This window comes from Salvelinus fontinalis, chromosome 12 (assembly GCF_029448725.1).
Source record: "Salvelinus fontinalis isolate EN_2023a chromosome 12, ASM2944872v1, whole genome shotgun sequence".
Classification (NCBI taxonomy): Eukaryota; Metazoa; Chordata; class Actinopteri; order Salmoniformes; family Salmonidae; genus Salvelinus; species Salvelinus fontinalis.
The window spans coordinates 54258195-54276706 of NC_074676.1; the positions used below are offsets into that span (position 1 = coordinate 54258195).

The following is an 18512-nucleotide window of genomic DNA, read 5'->3' on the forward strand; positions in this document are numbered from 1 at the left end:
ATACTATCCAGAGCAGTGATACTATCCAGAGATACTATCCAGTGATACTATCCAGAGCAGTGATACTATCCAGAGTAGTGATACTATCCAGAGCAGTGATACTATCCAGAGCAGTGATACTACCCATAGCAGTGATACTATACAGAGTAGTGACACTATCCAGAGCAGTGATACTATCCAGAGCAGTGATACTATCCAGAGCAGTGATACTATCCAGAGCAGTGATACTATCCAGAGCAGTGATACTATCCAGAGCAGTGATACTATCCAGAGCAGTGATACTATCCAGAGCAGTGATACTATCCAGAGATACTATCCAGAGCAGTGATACTATCCAGAGCAGTGATACTATCCAGAGCAGTGATACTATCCAGTGGTACTATCCAGAGCAGTGATACTATCCAGAGCAGTGATACTATCCAGAGCAGTGATACTATCCAGAGCAGTGATACTATCCAGAGATACTATCCAGAGCAGTGATACTATCCAGAGCAGTGATACTATCCAGAGTAGTGATACTATCCAGAGTAGTGATACTATCCAGAGTAGTGATACTATCCAGAGTAGTGATACTATCCAGAGCAGTGATACTATCCAGAGCAGTGATACTATCCAGAGCAGTGATACTATCCAGAGCAGTGATACTATCCAGAGCAGTGATACTATCCAGAGTAGTGATACTATCCAGAGCAGTGATACTATCCAGAGCAGTGATACTATCCAGAGATACTATCCAGTGATACTATCCAGAGCAGTGATACTATACAGAGTAGTGATACTATCCAGAGTAGTGATACTATCCAGAGCAGTGATTCTATCCAGAGCAGTGATACTATCCAGAGTAGTGATACCATCCAGAGCAGTGATACTATCCAGAGCAGTGATACTATCCAGAGTAGTGATACTATCCAGAGCAGTGATACTATCCAGAGCAGTGATACTATCCAGAGATACTATCCAGAGTAGTGGTACTATCCAGAGATACTATCCAGAGCAGTGATACTATCCAGAGCAGTGATACTATCCAGAGCAGTGATACTATCCAGAGTAGTGATACTACACAGAGTAGTGATACTATCCAGAGATACTATCCAGTGATACTATCCAGAGTAGTGATACTATCCAGAGCAGTGCTACTATCCAGAGCAGTGATACTATCCAGAGCAATGACACTATCCAGAGTAGTGATACTATCCAGAGCAGTGATACTATCCAGAGCAGTGATACTATCCAGAGCAGTGATACTATCCAGAGCAGTGATACTATCCAGAGTAGTGATACTACACAGAGATACTATCCAGTGATACTATCCAGAGCAGTGATACTATCCAGAGTAGTGATACTTTCCAGAGTAGTGATACTATCCAAAGCAGTGATACTATCCAGAGTAGTGATACTATCCAGAGCAGTGATACTATCCAGAGTAGTGATACTATCCAGAGCAGTGATACTATCCAGAGCAGTGATACTATCCAGAGTAGTGATACTATCCAGAGTAGTGATACTATCCAGAGTAGAGATACTATCCAGAGTAGTGATACTATCCAAAGCAGTGATACTATCCAGAGCAGTGATACTATCCAGAGTAGTGATACTATCCAGAGCAGTGATACTATCCAGAGCAGTGATACTATCCAGAGTAGAGATACTAGTCAGAGTAGAGATACTAGTCAGAGTAGTGATACTATCCAGAGTAGTGATACTATCCAGAGCAGTGATACTACACAGAGTAGTGATACTATCCAGAGATACTATCCGGTGATACTATCCAGAGCAGTGATACTATCCAGAGTAGTGATACTACACAGAGTAGTGATACTATCCAGAGATACTATCCAGTGATACTATCCAGAGTAGTGATACTATCCAGAGCAGTGATACTATCCAGAGCAGCGATACTATCCAGAGTAGTGACACTATCCAGAGCAGTGATACTATCCAGAGCAGTGATACTATCCAGAGCAGTGATACTATCCAGAGTAGTGATACTACACAGAGTAGTGATACTACACAGAGATACTATCCAGTGATACTATCCAGAGTAGTGATACTATCCAGAGCAGTGATACTATCCATAGCAGTAATACAATCCAGAGCAGTGATACTATCCAGAGCAGTGATACTATCCAGAGCAGTGATACTATACAGAGTAGTGATACTATCCAGAGTAGTGACACTATCCAGAGCAGTGATACTATCCAGAGCAGTGATACTATCCAGAGCAGTGATACTATCCAGAGCAGTGATACTATCCAGAGCAGTGATACTATCCAGAGTAGTGATACTATCCAGAGTAGTGATACTATCCAGAGCAGTGATACTATCCAGAGTAGTGATTCTATCCAGAGCAGTGATACTATCCAGAGTAATGATACTATCCAGAGCAGTGATACTATCCAGAGTAGTGATACTATCCAGAGCAGTGATACTATCCAGAGCAGTGATACTATCCAGAGTAGTGATACTATCCAGAGCAGTGATACTATCCAGAGCAGTGATACTATCCAGTGATACTATCCAGTGATACTATCCAGAGTAGTGATACTATACAGAGTAGTGATACTATCCAGAGTAGTGATACTATCCAGAGCAGTGATTCTATCCAGAGCAGTGATACTATCCAGAGTAGTGATACCATCCAGAGCAGTGATACTATCCAGAGCAGTGATACTATCCAGAGATACTATCCAGTGATACTATCCAGAGTAGTGATACTATCCAGAGATACTATCCAGTGATACTATCCAGAGCAGTGATACTATCCAGAGATACTATCCAGAGTAGTGATACTATCCAGAGCAGTGATACTATCCAGAGATACTATCCAGTGATACTATCCAGAGTAGTGATACTATACAGAGCAGTGATACTATCCAGAGTAGTGATACTATCCAGAGCAGTGATTCTATCCAGAGCAGTGATACTATCCAGAGTAGTGATACCATCCAGAGCAGTGATACTATCCAGAGCAGTGATACTATCCAGAGTAGTGATACTACACAGAGTAGTGATACTATCCAGAGATACTATCCAGTGATACTATCCAGAGTAGTGATACTATCCAGAGCAGTGATACTATCCAGAGCAGTGATACTATCCAGAGATACTATCCAGAGCAGTGATACTATCCAGAGCAGTGATACTATCCAGAGTAGTGATACTATCCAGAGCAGTGATACTATCCAGAGCAGTGATACTATCCAGAGTAGTGATACTACACAGAGTAGTGATACTATCCAGAGATACTATCCAGTGATACTATCCAGAGTAGTGATACTATCCAGAGCAGTGATACTATCCAGAGTAGTGATACTATCCAGAGCAGTGATACTAGTCAGAGTAGTGATACTATCCAGAGTAGTGATACTATCCAGAGTAGTGATACTATCCAGAGATACTATCCAGTGATACTATCCAGAGCAGTGATACTATCCAGAGCAGTGATACTATCCAGAGCAGTGATACTATACAGAGATACTATCCAGTGATACTATCCAGAGCAGTGATACTATCCAGAGTAGTGATACTTTCCAGAGTAGTGATACTATCCAGAGCAGTGATACTATCCAGAGTAGTGATACTATCCAGAGTAGAGATACTATCCAGTGATAATATCCAGAGCAGTGATACTATCCAGAGCAGTGATACTATCCAGAGCAGTGATACTATCCAGAGTAGAGATACTAGTCAGAGTAGTGATACTATCCAGAGCAGTGATACTACACAGAGTAGTGATACTATCCAGAGATACTATCCAGTGATACTATCCAGAGCAGTGATACTATCCAGAGCAGTGATACTATCCATAGCAGTGATACTATCCAGAGTAGTGACACTATCCAGAGTAGTGACACTATCCAGAGCAGTGATACTATCCAGAGCAGTGATACTATCCAGAGCAGTGATACTATCCAGAGTAGTGATACTAGTAGTGATACTATCCAGAGTAGTGCTACTATCAGAGTAGTGACACTATCCAGAGCAGTGATACTATCCAGAGTAGTGATACTATCCAGAGCAGTGATACTATCCAGAGTAGTGATACTAGTAGTGATACTATCCAGAGTAGTGCTACTATCAGAGCAGTGATACTATCCAGAGCAGTGATACTATCCAGAGCAGTGATACTATCCAGAGTAGTGATACTATCCAGAGTAGTGATACTATACAGAGTAGTGATACTATCCAGAGTAGTGATACTATCCAGAGCAGTGATACTACCCAGAGCAGTGATACTATCCAGAGTACAGATACTATCCAGAGTAGTGATACTATCCAGAGCAGTGATACTATCCAGTGATACTATGAGAGCAGTGATACTATCCAGAGCAGTGATACTATCCAGAGTAGTGATACTATCCAGAGTAGTGATACTATCCAGAGCAGTGATACTATCCAGTGATACTATGAGAGCAGTGATACTATCCAGAGTAGTGATACTATCCAGTGATACTATGAGAGCAGTGATACTATCCAGAGTAGTGATACTATCCAGAGCAGTGATACTATCCAGAGCAGTGATACTATCCAGAGCAGTGATACTATCCAGAGTATTGATACTATCCAGAGCAGTGATACTATCCAGTGATACTATCCAGAGTAGTGATACTATCCAGAGTAGTGATACTATCCAGAGTAGTGATACTATCAGAGCAGTGATACTATCCAGAGTAGTGATACTATCCAGAGCAGTGATACTATCCAGAGTAGTGATACTATCCAGAGTAGTGATACTATCCAGAGTAGTGATACTATCAGAGCAGTGATACTATCCAGAGCAGTGATACTATCCAGAGCAGTGATACTAACCAGAGCAGTGATACGAACCAGAGCAGTGATACTAACCAGAGCAGTGATACGAACCAGAGCAGTGATACTATACAGAGTAGTGATACTATCCAGAGTAGTGACACTATCCAGAGCAGTGATACTATCCAGAGCAGTGATACTATCCAGAGCAGTGATACTATCCAGAGCAGTGATACTATCCAGAGCAGTGATACTATCCAGTGATACTATCCAGAGTAGTGATACTATCAGAGCAGTGATACTATCCAGAGTAGTGATACTATCCAGAGCAGTGATACTATCCAGAGTGGTGATACTATCAGAGCAGTGATACTATCCAGAGTAGTGATACTATCCAGAGCAGTGGTACTATAAAGAGCAGTGATACTATCCAGTGGTACTATCCAGAGCAGTGATACTATCCAGAGCAGTGATACTATCCAGAGTAGTGATACTATCAGAGCAGTGATACTATCCAGAGTAGTGATACTATCCAGAGCAGTGGTACTATAAAGAGCAGTGATACTATCCAGTGGTACTATCCAGAGCAGTGATACTATCCAGAGTAGTGATACTATCAGAGCAGTGGTACTATCCAGAGCAGCTTGGGAGTTTCATATTTTTTTCTTATCTTATTAAATTGTTACCATGCACCTGCAACTAAGATAGCTCAGATGTGCGAGTGCCTTTTGAAGTGTGTCCATGGTTTAAAGATCCTATCTAATTAGCTAACTTTTCTATCAAAATTCATAGTTGCAAGATCCTTCCCCTTTCAGGAACGTGTCCACCAAGATCCTTCCCCTTTCAGGAACGTGTCCACCAAGATCATTCCCCTTTCAGGAACGTGTCCACCAAGATCCTTCCCCTTTCAGGAACGTGTCCACCAAGATCATTCCCCTTTCAGGAACGTGTCCACCAAGATCATTCCCCTTTCAGGAACGTGTCCACCAAGATCATTCCCCTTTCAGGAACGTGTCCACCAAGATCATTCCCCTTTCAGGAACGTGTCGACCAAGATCATTCCCCTTTCAGGAACGTGTCCACCAAGATCATTCCCCTTTCAGGAACGTGTCCACCAAGATCATTCCCCTTTCAGGAACGTGTCGACCAATTACATCAACTGCGCCATCCGTCCATTTAATCAATTCATTTCTTTCCAACTCTCTTTTTTCACTCCTTGCCCTCACCCTTTCCCAGTCCCCTCCAACTCACAAGGCAGGCAATACTCTTGACATCTTTCCTAGAGGCTGTTCTCCTACTAGAGGCTGTTCTCCTACTAGAGGCTGTTCTCCTACTAGAGGCTGTTCTCCTACTAGAGGCTGTTCTCCTACTAGAGGCTGTTCTCCTACTAGAGGCTGTTCTCCTACTAGAGGCTGTTCTCCTACTAGAGGCTGTTCTCCTACTAGAGGCTGTTCTCCTACTAGAGGCTGTTCTCCCACTAGAGGCTGTTCTCCCACTAGAGGCTGTTCTCCTACTAGAGGCTGTTCTCCTACTAGAGGCTGTTCTCCTACTAGAGGCTGTTCTCCTACTAGAGGCTGTTCTCCTACTAGAGGCTGTTCTCCTACTAGAGGCTGTTCTCCTACTAATCTTACTGCAACCTCCCTCCAGGTCTTTGATGACTGCTTTGTTCCCTTTTCCGTCTCCCTTTCCTCAGCCCCTACCCAGATGGTCTCTCTCTCTCTCTCACTACTCTCTCCTCTTCTATCATCTCTAACCACTCAGCCCCTACCCAGATGGTCTCTCTCTCTCTCCCACTACTCTCTCCTCTTCTATCATCTCTAACCACTCAGCCCCTACCCAGATGGTCTCTCTCTCTCCCACTACTCTCTCCTCTTCTATCATCTCTAACCACTCAGCCCCTACCCAGATGGTCTCTCTCTCTCCCACTACTCTCTCCTCTTCTATCATCTCTCACCACTCAGCCCCTACCCAGATGGTCTCTCTCTCCCACTACTCTCTCCTCTTCTATCATCTCTAACCACTCAGCCCCTACCCAGATGGTCTCTCTCTCTCTCCCACTACTCTCTCCTCTTCTATCATCTCTAACCACTCAGCCCCTACCCAGATGGTCTCTCTCTCCCACTACTCTCTCCTCTTCTATCATCTCTAACCACTCAGCCCCTACCCAGATGGTCTCTCTCTCTCTCCCACTACTCTCTCCTCTTCTATCATCTCTAACCACTCAGCCCCTACCCAGATGGTCTCTCTCTCTCCCACTACTCTCTCATCTTCTATCCTATCATCTCTAACCACTCAGCCCCTACCCAGATGGTCTCTCTCTCCTCTTCTATCCTATCATCTCTAACCACTCAGCCCCTACCCAGATGGTCTCTCTCTCTCTCCCACTACTCTCTCCTCTTCTATCATCTCTAACCACTCAGCCCCTACCCAGATGGTCTCTCTCTCCCACTACTCTCTCCTCTCCTATCCTATCATCTCTCCCTTCTGATAAATCCTTCTCCCTCTTGTCTCCTGATTCTGCCTCTTCGACCCTACTCTCCTCCCTTTTCGCCTCCTATGACTCACACGGTCCCCTTCCCTCCCGGCCAGGTCAGCCCCTCCCCTCTTGCTCCGAGTGACTCATTGTGAGCTTTACAGAACAGGGCAGTGGGCAGCTGAGTGAAACTCTAGGAAAACTAAACTTTCAGAGGACCTATCATTCCTTCCACTCCCTCTTCTCTATCTCTGTATCTGCTGCTTAAGGCAGATACAGAGGCTTAAGCAGCAGATAGAGGTAGAGAGGAGAGAGTGGAAGGAATGATATACAACAGGTGTAGACCTTACAGTGAAATGCGTACTTACAAGCCATTAATCAACAATGCAGTTTTAAGAAAAATAAAGTAACAAATAATTAAAGAGCAGCAGTAAAATAACAATAGCGAGACTATATACAGGGGGCACCAGTACAGAGTCAATGTGCGGGGGCACCGGTTAGTTGACGTAATTGATGTAATATTTACATGTGGGTAGAATTATTAAAGTGACTATGCATAGATGATAACAGATAGTAGCAGCAGCGTAAAAGAGGAGGGGGGGGGGGGGGCAATTCAAAATGTCTGATTAGATGTTCAGGAGTCTTATAACTTGGGGGTAGAAGCTGTTTAGAAGCCTCGTGGACCTAGACTTGGCGCTCCGGTACCGCTTGCTGTGCGGTAGCAGAGAGAACAGTCTATGACTAGGGTAGCTGGAGTCTTTGACAATTTTTAGGGCCTTCCTCTGACACCGCCTGGTATAGAGGTCCTGTATGGCAGGAAGCTTGGACCCAGTGATGGCACTCTGTAGAGCCTTACGGTCAGATGCAGAGCAGTGACCATACCAGGCGGTGATGCAACCGGTCAGGATGCTCTCAATGGTGCAGCTGTAGAACCTTTTGAGGATCTGAGGACCCATGCCAAATCTTTTCAGTCTCCTGAGGGGGAATAGGTTTTGTCGTGCCCTCTTCACAACTGTCTTGGTGTGCTTGGACCATGATAGTTTGTTGGTGATGTGGACACCAAGGAACTTGAAACTCTCAACCTGCTCCATTACAGCCCCGTCGATGAGAATGGGGGCGTGCTCGTTCCTCCTTTTCCTGTAGTCCACAATCTTCTCCTTAGTCTTGACCACGTTGAGGGAGAGGTTGTTGTCCTGGCACCACAAGGCCAGGTCTCTGACCTCTTCCTCAAGATGGGTTACTCAACTGAGACTGCTCTTCTCTGTGTCATGGAGACTGCCAAAGCTGACTCTCTCTCCTCTGTTCTCATCCTCCTAGATCCAGCCGCTGCCTTCGACCCCGTGAACCATCAGATCCTCCTCTCCACCCTCTCAGGGCTGGGTGTCTCAGGCTCTATGAGATCCTCCTCTCCACCCTCTCAGGGCTGGGCGTCTCAGGCTCTATGAGATCCTCCTCTCCACCCTCTCAGGGCTGGGTGTCTCAGGCTCTATCAGATCCTCCTCTCCACCCTCTCAGGGCTGGGCGTCTCAGACTCTACACACTATTGGATTGCATCCTACTTGGCAGACCGCTCCTACCAGGTGACATGGAGAGGATCTGTGTCTGCACCACGTAGTCTCACTACTGGTGTCCCCCAGGGCTCGGCTCTAGGCCCTCTCCTCTTCTCTCTATGTTACATCTGCTCCTGCCACGCCCTCTACTGCTCATTCTGTGTCTCCTTGACCTGCCGCCTCTCCCCCAGTACTCTCCCTCTCCCTCTCTGTGTGTGTGATTGTGTGGATGGAGACAGGTGTGCTGGAGTCAGAGCAGATCCCCACCAGCTGCAACCTGTTCCATAATCAAGACCTCTACAAATACTCAGTCCTGCCACGTCCACGCTGCCAGATCGTCTACGTTTCTAGATGTTTATTACTATTTAGATCCTGTCATCCTGTTGTGCCTGTTTTCCTTGCCTGATACGGTTTTCCTCTCCGCTACAGTTCTGCCCACTCTGACACTGGTCCCTGTCTCCAGTCCCACATCTCCTCATCCTGCTACTCTGCCCTGGATTCCCCACTCTACTGCTCCCTTGGATTTCCCTTCGGACCTGCTTACCCTGTCCCAACCCCTTCTAGCTCCAGCCTCAGCACCTGCTTTCCTGCAACCCGCCCGAGCTTCCCCTGGCCTGCACTCCATCTTCCCGCTGTGTTTTAATAAATACCTTGGTTACTTCATCCCAGTCTCCTTGTCTGAGTCTGCTCTTGGGTTCCTCTGTTCCACTCCACGTAACACTCTATATACCAAGTCACTGGTCATATCCTCACCTGGTCTCTCCTATCACTGCTATGAGGATGGACCTCTCCTCTCCTCTCTATAGACCAAGTCACTCAGCTCCGTCATATCCTCACATGGTCTCTCCTATCACTGCTATGAGGATGGACCTCTCCTCTTCTCTCTATACACCAAGTCACTCAGCTCTGTCATATCCTCACCTGGTCTCTCCTATCACTGCTATGAGGATGGACCTCTCCTCTTCTCTCTATACACCAAGTCACTCAGCTCCGTTATATCCTCACATGGTCTCTCCTATCACTGCTATGAGGATGGACCTCTCCTCTCTGTACACCAAGTCACTCAGCTCTGTCATATCCTCACATGGTCTCTCCTATCACTGCTATGAGGATGGACCTCTCCTCTTCTCTCTATACACCAAGTCACTCAGCTCCGTTATATCCTCACATGGTCTCTCCTATCACTGCTATGAGGATGGACTTCTCCTCTTCTCTCTATACACCAAGTCACTCAGCTCTGTCATATCCTCACATGGTCTCTCCTATCACTGCTAATGAGGATGGACCTCTCCTCTCTGTACACCAAGTCACTCAGCTCTGTCATATCCTCACATGGTCTCTCCTATCACTGCTATGAGGATGGACCTCTCCTCTCTGTACACCAAGTCACTCAGCTCTGTCATATCCTCACCTGGTCTCTCCTATCACTGCTATGAGGATGGACCTCTCCTCTTCTCTCTATACACCAAGTCACTCGGCTCCGTCATATCCTCACATGGTCTCTCCTATCACTGCTATGAGGATGGACCTCTCCTCTTCTCTCTATACACCAAGTCACTAGGCTCCGTCATATCCTCACATGGTCTCTCCTATATTTGCTATACAGATGACACTCAACTACTTTTCTCCTTCCTCCCCTCTGACCCCCAGGTGGCGACGCGCATCTCTGCGTGCCTGGCAGATATTTCAACTTGGATGTCGGTCCACCACGTCAAGGTCAATATCGACAAGACAGAGCTGCTCTTCCTCCCGGGGAATGCCTGCCCGTTCAAAGACCTTGCCATCACAGTTGACAACTCCACAGTGTTGTCCTCCCAGAGTGCAAAGAACCTGGCATGACCCTGGATAACACTCTGTCATTCTCTGCAAACATCAAAGCAGTGACTCACTCCTGCAGGAGTCTACTCTGTGTTGTCTGGGCTCTCAGCTTGTGCCATTAAAACCCCTGCAATTTATCCAAAACTCTGCAACCCACTTGGTTTTCAACCTTCCTAAGTTCTCCCATGTTACCCCACTCCTCCACACACTCCACTGGCTTCCAGTTGAAACTCACATCCACTACAACACCATGGTGCTTACCTACGGAACAGCAAGAGGACCTGGCCCTCCCTACCCTCAGGCTCTCCTCAAACCCTACACCCCATCCCGAGCTCTCCGTTCTGGTGGAACCAGGTTTCCCCCTGAACCTAGGACAGCAGAGTCCCTACCCATGTTCCCAAAACATCTGAAACCCTACCTCTTCCAAGAGTATCTTAAATAACCACACAGCACCCCCCCTCGCACTTTGTGTCCCAATGCACTGGCTCAGAGGGGACAGTCACACTATCCCCGTCTCTCTCTCTCTCTACAGATCAGAGGTCAGTTTTAAAGGCAGTACCCAAAGCCACTCTGGCAGCGGAGGGGACAGTCACACTATCCCCGTCTCTCTCTACAGATCAGAGGTCAGTTTTAAAGGCAGTACCCAAAGCCACTCAGGCAGCGGAGGGGACAGTCACACTAACCCCGTCTCTCTCTCTCTCTACAGATCAGAGGTCAGTTTTAAAGGCAGTACCCAAAGCCACTCTGGCAGCAGAGGCATCGTAGTTGATCCAGAAGGAGACCCAGGACAGGATGGTGATCAGGATGGAGGGCATGTACGTCTGCAGGATGAAGTAGCCGATGTTCCTCTTTAGCTTGAAGCTCAGAGACAGACGTGGGTAGGCACCTGTAGGGAAAACAATATTGCTTCTTATTTCAAGACAGACATACAGAATGGCCTGGACTAGACTGTACTAACTAGAGACCGTCTTGGGACGGCACCTGTCTATAGGAACACAACATAGTAAAGGTGGGAGAAGATGGAAAAAGTGACAGTACTACTGCTTAACTCAAGCGGCACAAACACAGTGATAGGCCTATCTTATGTCGTGGCTTGTTTCACGTTCCCATAGCAACGGCAGCATGGGTGAGTTTGTCACCATGGTAACAAGCAAGCCTGGACCAAACTTCCAATGATTTGTTCGCATCTTAGCATTGAGACCACAATGGAAATGTAAATTTAATTAATCAGTAGAATAATAAACGTTTATTAACGTTAACGTATTAACGTTTAAACGCTTTGATGACATTACAGTTTTTCTCAATCGCGTACAATCATTTTCTGGAACAATCGATTTTCAAAACAGAGACAAAGAACTCGCTGTCCTTTTGCTAAACAGTCAATGCATTTTCAAAATGTAGTTGCCTTATCAAAACAAATAAGTTCATCAAAACTATATTATACCGTCAAAGTAGCAAATACATTCATCAAATACTCAGAAGACAGTAGGCTTCAGCTTTAGTAATAGAATAGGCAGTAGGCTATAGCTTCAGTAATACTAGTAGTTGAAACATCACTTATTTATGTTAAAGCTTCCTCATGGTCTCCACTAGACGTGTTAAAGCCTCATGGTCTCCACTAGACGTGTTAAAGCCTCATGGTCTCCACTAGACGTGTTAAAGCCTCATCATGGTCTCCACTAGACGTGTTAAAGCCTCATCATGGTCTCCACTAGACGTGTTAAAGCCTCATGGTCTCCACTAGACGTGTTAAAGCCTCATCATGGTCTCCACTAGACGTGTTAAAGCCTCATCATGGTCTCCACTAGACGTGTTAAAGCCTCATCATGGTCTCCACTAGACGTGTTAAAGCATCATCATGGTCTCCACTAGACGTGTTAAAGCCTCATCATGGTCTCCACTAGACGTGTTAAAGCCTCCTCATGGTCTCCACTAGACGTGTTAAAGCCTCATCATGGTCTCCACTAGACGTGTTAAAGCCTCATCATGGTCTCCACTAGACGTGTTAAAGCCTCATGGTCTCCACTAGACGTGTTAAAGCCTCATCATGGAATCCACTAGACGTGTTAAAGCCTCATCATGGTCTCCACTAGACGTGTTAAAGCCTCATCATGGTCTCCACTAGACGTGTTAAAGCCTCCTCATGGTCTCCACTAGACGTGTTAAAGCCTCATCATGGTCTCCACTAGACGTGTTAAAGCCTCATGGTCTCCACTAGACGTGTTAAAGCCTCATCATGGTCTCCACTAGACGTGTTAAAGCCTCATCATGGTCTCCACTAGACGTGTTAAAGCCTCATCATGGTCTCCACTAGACGTGTTAAAGCCTCATCATGGTCTCCACTAGACGTGTTAAAGCCTCATGGTCTCCACTAGACGTGTTAAAGCCTCCTCATGGTCTCCACTAGACGTGTTAAAGCCTCATCATGGTCTCCACTAGACGTGTTAAAGCCTCATCATGGTCTCCAATAGACGTGTTAAAGCCTCATGGTCTCCACTAGACGTGTTAAAGCCTCATGGTCTCCACTAGACGTGTTAAAGCCTCCTCATGGTCTCCACTAGACGTGTTAAAGCCTCCTCATGGTCTCCACTAGACGTGTTAAAGCCTCCTCATGGTCTCCACTAGACGTGTTAAAGCCTCCTCATGGTCTCCACTAGACGTGTTAAAGCCTCATCATGGTCTCCACTAGACGTGTTAAAGCCTCCTCATGGTCTCCACTAGACGTGTTAAAGCCTCCTCATGGTCTCCACTAGACGTGTTAAAGCCTCATCATGGTCTCCACTAGACGTGTTAAAGCCTCATCATGGTCTCCACTAGACGTGTTAAAGCCTCCTCATGGTCTCCACTAGACGTGTTAAAGCCTCATCATGGTCTCCACTAGACGTGTTAAAGCCTCATCATGGTCTCCACTAGACGTGTTAAAGCCTCCTCATGGTCTCCACTAGACGTGTTAAAGCCTCATCATGGTCTCCACTAGACGTGTTAAAGCCTCATCATGGTCTCCACTAGACGTGTTAAAGCCTCATCATGGTCTCCACTAGACGTGTTAAAGCCTCATCATGGTCTCCACTAGACGTGTTAAAGCCTCATCATGGTCTCCACTAGACGTGTTAAAGCCTCATGGTCTCCACTAGACGTGTTAAAGCCTCATCATGGTCTCCACTAGCCGTGTTAAAGCCTCATGGTCTCCACTAGACGTATTAAAGCCTCATGGTCTCCACTAGACGTGTTAAAGCCTCATGGTCTCCACTAGACGTGTTAAAGTCTCATCATGGTCTCCACTAGCCGTGTTAAAGCCTCATGGTCTCCACTAGACGTGTTAAAGCCTCATGGAGACCTCATGGTCTCCACTAGACGTGTTAAAGCCTCATCATGGTCTCCACTAGACATGTTAAAGCCTCATCATGGTCTCCACTAGACGTGTTAAAGCCTCATCATGGTCTCCAATAGACGTGTTAAAGCCTCATGGTCTCCACTAGACGTGTTAAAGCCTCATGGTCTCCACCAGACGTGTTAAAGCCTCATCATGGTCTCCACTAGACGTGTTAAAGCTTCATCATGGTCTCCACTAGACGTGTTAAAGCTTCATCATGGTCTCCACTAGACGTGTTAAAGCCTCATCATGGTCTCCACTAGACGTGTTAAAGCCTCATCATGGTCTCCACTAGACGTGTTAAAGCCTCATGGTCTCCACTAGACGTGTTAAAGCCTCATGGTCTCCACTAGACGTGTTAAAGCCTCATGGAGACCTCATGGTCTCCACTAGACGTGTTAAAGCCTCATGGTCTCCACTAGACGTGTTAAAGCCTCATGGTCTCCACTAGACGTGTTAAAGCCTCATGGTCTCCACTAGACGTGTTAAAGCCTCATGGTCTCCACTAGACGTGTTAAAGCCTCATCATGGTCTCCACTAGACGTGTTAAAGCCTCATGGTCTCCACTAGACGTGTTAAAGCCTCATCATCGTCTCCACTAGACGTGTTAAAGCTTCATCATGGTCTCCACTAGACGTGTTAAAGCCTCATCATGGTCTCCACTAGACGTGTTAAAGCCTCATCATGGTCTCCACTAGACGTGTTAAAGCCTCATCATGGTCTCCACTAGACGTGTTAAAGCCTCATCATGGTCTCCACTAGACGTGTTAAAGCCTCATGGTCTCCACTAGACGTGTTAAAGCCTCATGGTCTCCACTAGACGTGTTAAAGCCTCATCATGGTCTCCACTAGACGTGTTAAAGCCTCATCATGGTCTCCACTAGACGTGTTAAAGCCTCATCATGGTCTCCACTAGACGTGTTAAAGCCTCCTCATGGTCTCCACTAGACGTGTTAAAGCCTCCTCATGGTCTCCACTAGACGTGTTAAAGCCTCATCATGGTCTCCACTAGACGTGTTAAAGCCTCATCATGGTCTCCACTAGACGTGTTAAAGCCTCATCATGGTCTCCACTAGACGTGTTAAAGCCTCATCATGGTCTCCACTAGACGTGTTAAAGCCTCATCATGGTCTCCACTAGACGTGTTAAAGCCTCATCATGGTCTCCACTAGACGTGTTAAAGCCTCATCATGGTCTCCACTAGACGTGTTAAAGCCTCATCATGGTCTCCACTAGACGTGTTAAAGCCTCATCATGGTCTCCACTAGACGTGTTAAAGCCTCATCATGGTCTCCACTAGACGTGTTAAAGCCTCATCATGGTCTCCACTAGACGTGTTAAAGCCTCATCATGGTCTCCACTAGACGTGTTAAAGCCTCATGGTCTCCACTAGACGTGTTAAAGCCTCATGGTCTCCACTAGACGTGTTAAAGCCTCATCATGGTCTCCACTAGACGTGTTAAAGCCTCATCATGGTCTCCACTAGACGTGTTAAAGCCTCATCATGGTCTCCACTAGACGTGTTAAAGCCTCCTCATGGTCTCCACCAGACGTGTTAAAGCCTCCTCATGGTCTCCACCAGACGTGTTAAAGCCTCATCATGGTCTCCACCAGACGTGTTAAAGCCTCATCATGGTCTCCACCAGACGTGTTAAAGCCTCATGGTCTCCACCAGACGTGTTAAAGCCTCATCATGGTCTCCACCAGACGTGTTAAAGCCTTATCATGGTCTCCACCAGACGTGTTAAAGCCTCATGGTCTCCACTAGACGTGTTAAAGCCTCATCATGGTCTCCACTAGACGTGTTAAAGCCTCATGGTCTCCACTAGACGTGTTAAAGCCTCATGGTCTCCACTAGACGTGTTAAAGCCTCATCATGGTCTCCACTAGACGTGTTAAAGCCTCATCATGGTCTCCACTAGACGTGTTAAAGCCTCATCATGGTCTCCACTAGACGTGTTAAAGCCTCATCATGGTCTCCACTAGACGTGTTAAAGCCTCATCATGGTCTCCACTAGACGTGTTAAAGCCTCATCATGGTCTCCACTAGACGTGTTAAAGCCTCATCATGGTCTCCACTAGACGTGTTAAAGCCTCATCATGGTCTCCACTAGACGTGTTAAAGCCTCATCATGGTCTCCACTAGACGTGTTAAAGCCTCATCATGGTCTCCACTAGACGTGTTAAAGCCTCATCATGGTCTCCACTAGACGTGTTAAAGCCTCATCATGGTCTCCACTAGACGTGTTAAAGCCTCATCATGGTCTCCACTAGACGTGTTAAAGCCTCATCATGGTCTCCACTAGACGTGTTAAAGCCTCATCATGGTCTCCACTAGACGTGTTAAAGCCTCATCATGGTCTCCACTAGACGTGTTAAAGCCTCATCATGGTCTCCACTAGACGTGTTAAAGCCTCATGGTCTCCACTAGACGTGTTAAAGCCTCATCATGGTCTCCACTAGACGTGTTAAAGCCTCATCATGGTCTCCACTAGACGTGTTAAAGCCTCATCATGGTCTCCACTAGACGTGTTAAAGCCTCATCATGGTCTCCACTAGACGTGTTAAAGCCTCATCATGGTCTCCACTAGACGTGTTAAAGCCTCATCATGGTCTCCACTAGACGTGTTAAAGCCTCATCATGGTCTCCACTAGACGTGTTAAAGCCTCATCATGGTCTCCACTAGACGTGTTAAAGCCTCATCATGGTCTCCACTAGACGTGTTAAAGCCTCATCATGGTCTCCACTAGACGTGTTAAAGCCTCATCATGGTCTCCACTAGACGTGTTAAAGCCTCATCATGGTCTCCACTAGACGTGTTAAAGCCTCATCATGGTCTCCACTAGACGTGTTAAAGCCTCATCATGGTCTCCACTAGACGTGTTAAAGCCTCATCATGGTCTCCACTAGACGTGTTAAAGCCTCATCATGGTCTCCACTAGACGTGTTAAAGCCTCATCATGGTCTCCACTAGACGTGTTAAAGCCTCATCATGGTCTCCACTAGACGTGTTAAAGCCTCATCATGGTCTCCACTAGACGTGTTAAAGCCTCATCATGGTCTCCACTAGACGTGTTAAAGCCTCATCATGGTCTCCACTAGACGTGTTAAAGCCTCATCATGGTCTCCACTAGACGTGTTAAAGCCTCATCATGGTCTCCACTAGACGTGTTAAAGCCTCATCATGGTCTCCACTAGACGTGTTAAAGCCTCATCATGGTCTCCACTAGACGTGTTAAAGCCTCATCATGGTCTCCACTAGACGTGTTAAAGCCTCATCATGGTCTCCACTAGACGTGTTAAAGCCTCATCATGGTCTCCACTAGACGTGTTAAAGCCTCATGGTCTCCACTAGACGTGTTAAAGCCTCATCATGGTCTCCACTAGACGTGTTAAAGCCTCATCATGGTCTCCACTAGACGTGTTAAAGCCTCATCATGGTCTCCACTAGACGTGTTAAAGCCTCATCATGGTCTCCACTAGACGTGTTAAAGCCTCATCATGGTCTCCACTAGACGTGTTAAAGCCTCATCATGGTCTCCACTAGACGTGTTAAAGCCTCATCATGGTCTCCACTAGACGTGTTAAAGCCTCATCATGGTCTCCACTAGACGTGTTAAAGCCTCATCATGGTCTCCACTAGACGTGTTAAAGCCTCATCATGGTCTCCACTAGACGTGTTAAAGCCTCATCATGGTCTCCACTAGACGTGTTAAAGCCTCATGGTCTCCACTAGACGTGTTAAAGCCTCATGGTCTCCACTAGACGTGTTAAAGCCTCATGGTCTCCACTAGACGTGTTAAAGCCTCATGGTCTCCACTAGACGTGTTAAAGCCTCATCATGGTCTCCACTAGACGTGTTAAAGCCTCATCATGGTCTCCAATAGACGTGTTAAAGCCTCATCATGGTCTCCACTAGACGTGTTAAAGCCTCATCATGGTCTCCACTAGACGTGTTAAAGCCTCATCATGGTCTCCACTAGACGTGTTAAAGCCTCATGGTCTCCACTAGACGTGTTAAAGCCTCATGGTCTCCACTAGACGTGTTAAAGCCTCATCATGGTCTCCACTAGACGTGTTAAAGCCTCATCATGGTCTCCACTAGACGTGTTAAAGCCTCATCATGGTCTCCACTAGACGTGTTAAAGCCTCATCATGGTCTCCACTAGACGTGTTAAAGCCTCATCATGGTCTCCACTAGACGTGTTAAAGCCTCCTCATGGTCTCCACCAGACGTGTTAAAGCCTCATCATGGTCTCCACCAGACGTGTTAAAGCCTCATCATGGTCTCCACCAGACGTGTTAAAGCCTCATCATGGTCTCCACCAGACGTGTTAAAGCCTCATCATGGTCTCCACTAGACGTGTTAAAGCCTCATCATGGTCTCCACTAGACGTGTTAAAGCCTCATGGTCTCCACTAGACGTGTTAAAGCCTCATGGTCTCCACTAGACGTGTTAAAGCCTCATCATGGTCTCCACTAGACGTGTTAAAGCCTCATCATGGTCTCCACTAGACGTGTTAAAGCCTCATCATGGTCTCCACTAGA

The 18512-nt window shown here is 46.4% G+C and overlaps 1 protein-coding gene across 1 annotated transcript in view; it reads right to left on the bottom strand.

Annotated features, from left to right (window-relative positions):
- The window catches only part of LOC129867602 (gamma-aminobutyric acid receptor subunit beta-3-like), a 92254-nt gene that overhangs the window by 16494 nt on the left and 57248 nt on the right, over nucleotides 1-18512 (bottom strand). The window contains exon 7 of the mRNA XM_055941108.1: nucleotides 11324-11476. Coding sequence (XP_055797083.1) covers nucleotides 11324-11476 — 153 coding nt within the window. The remainder of the gene's footprint in view (nucleotides 1-11323; nucleotides 11477-18512) is intronic.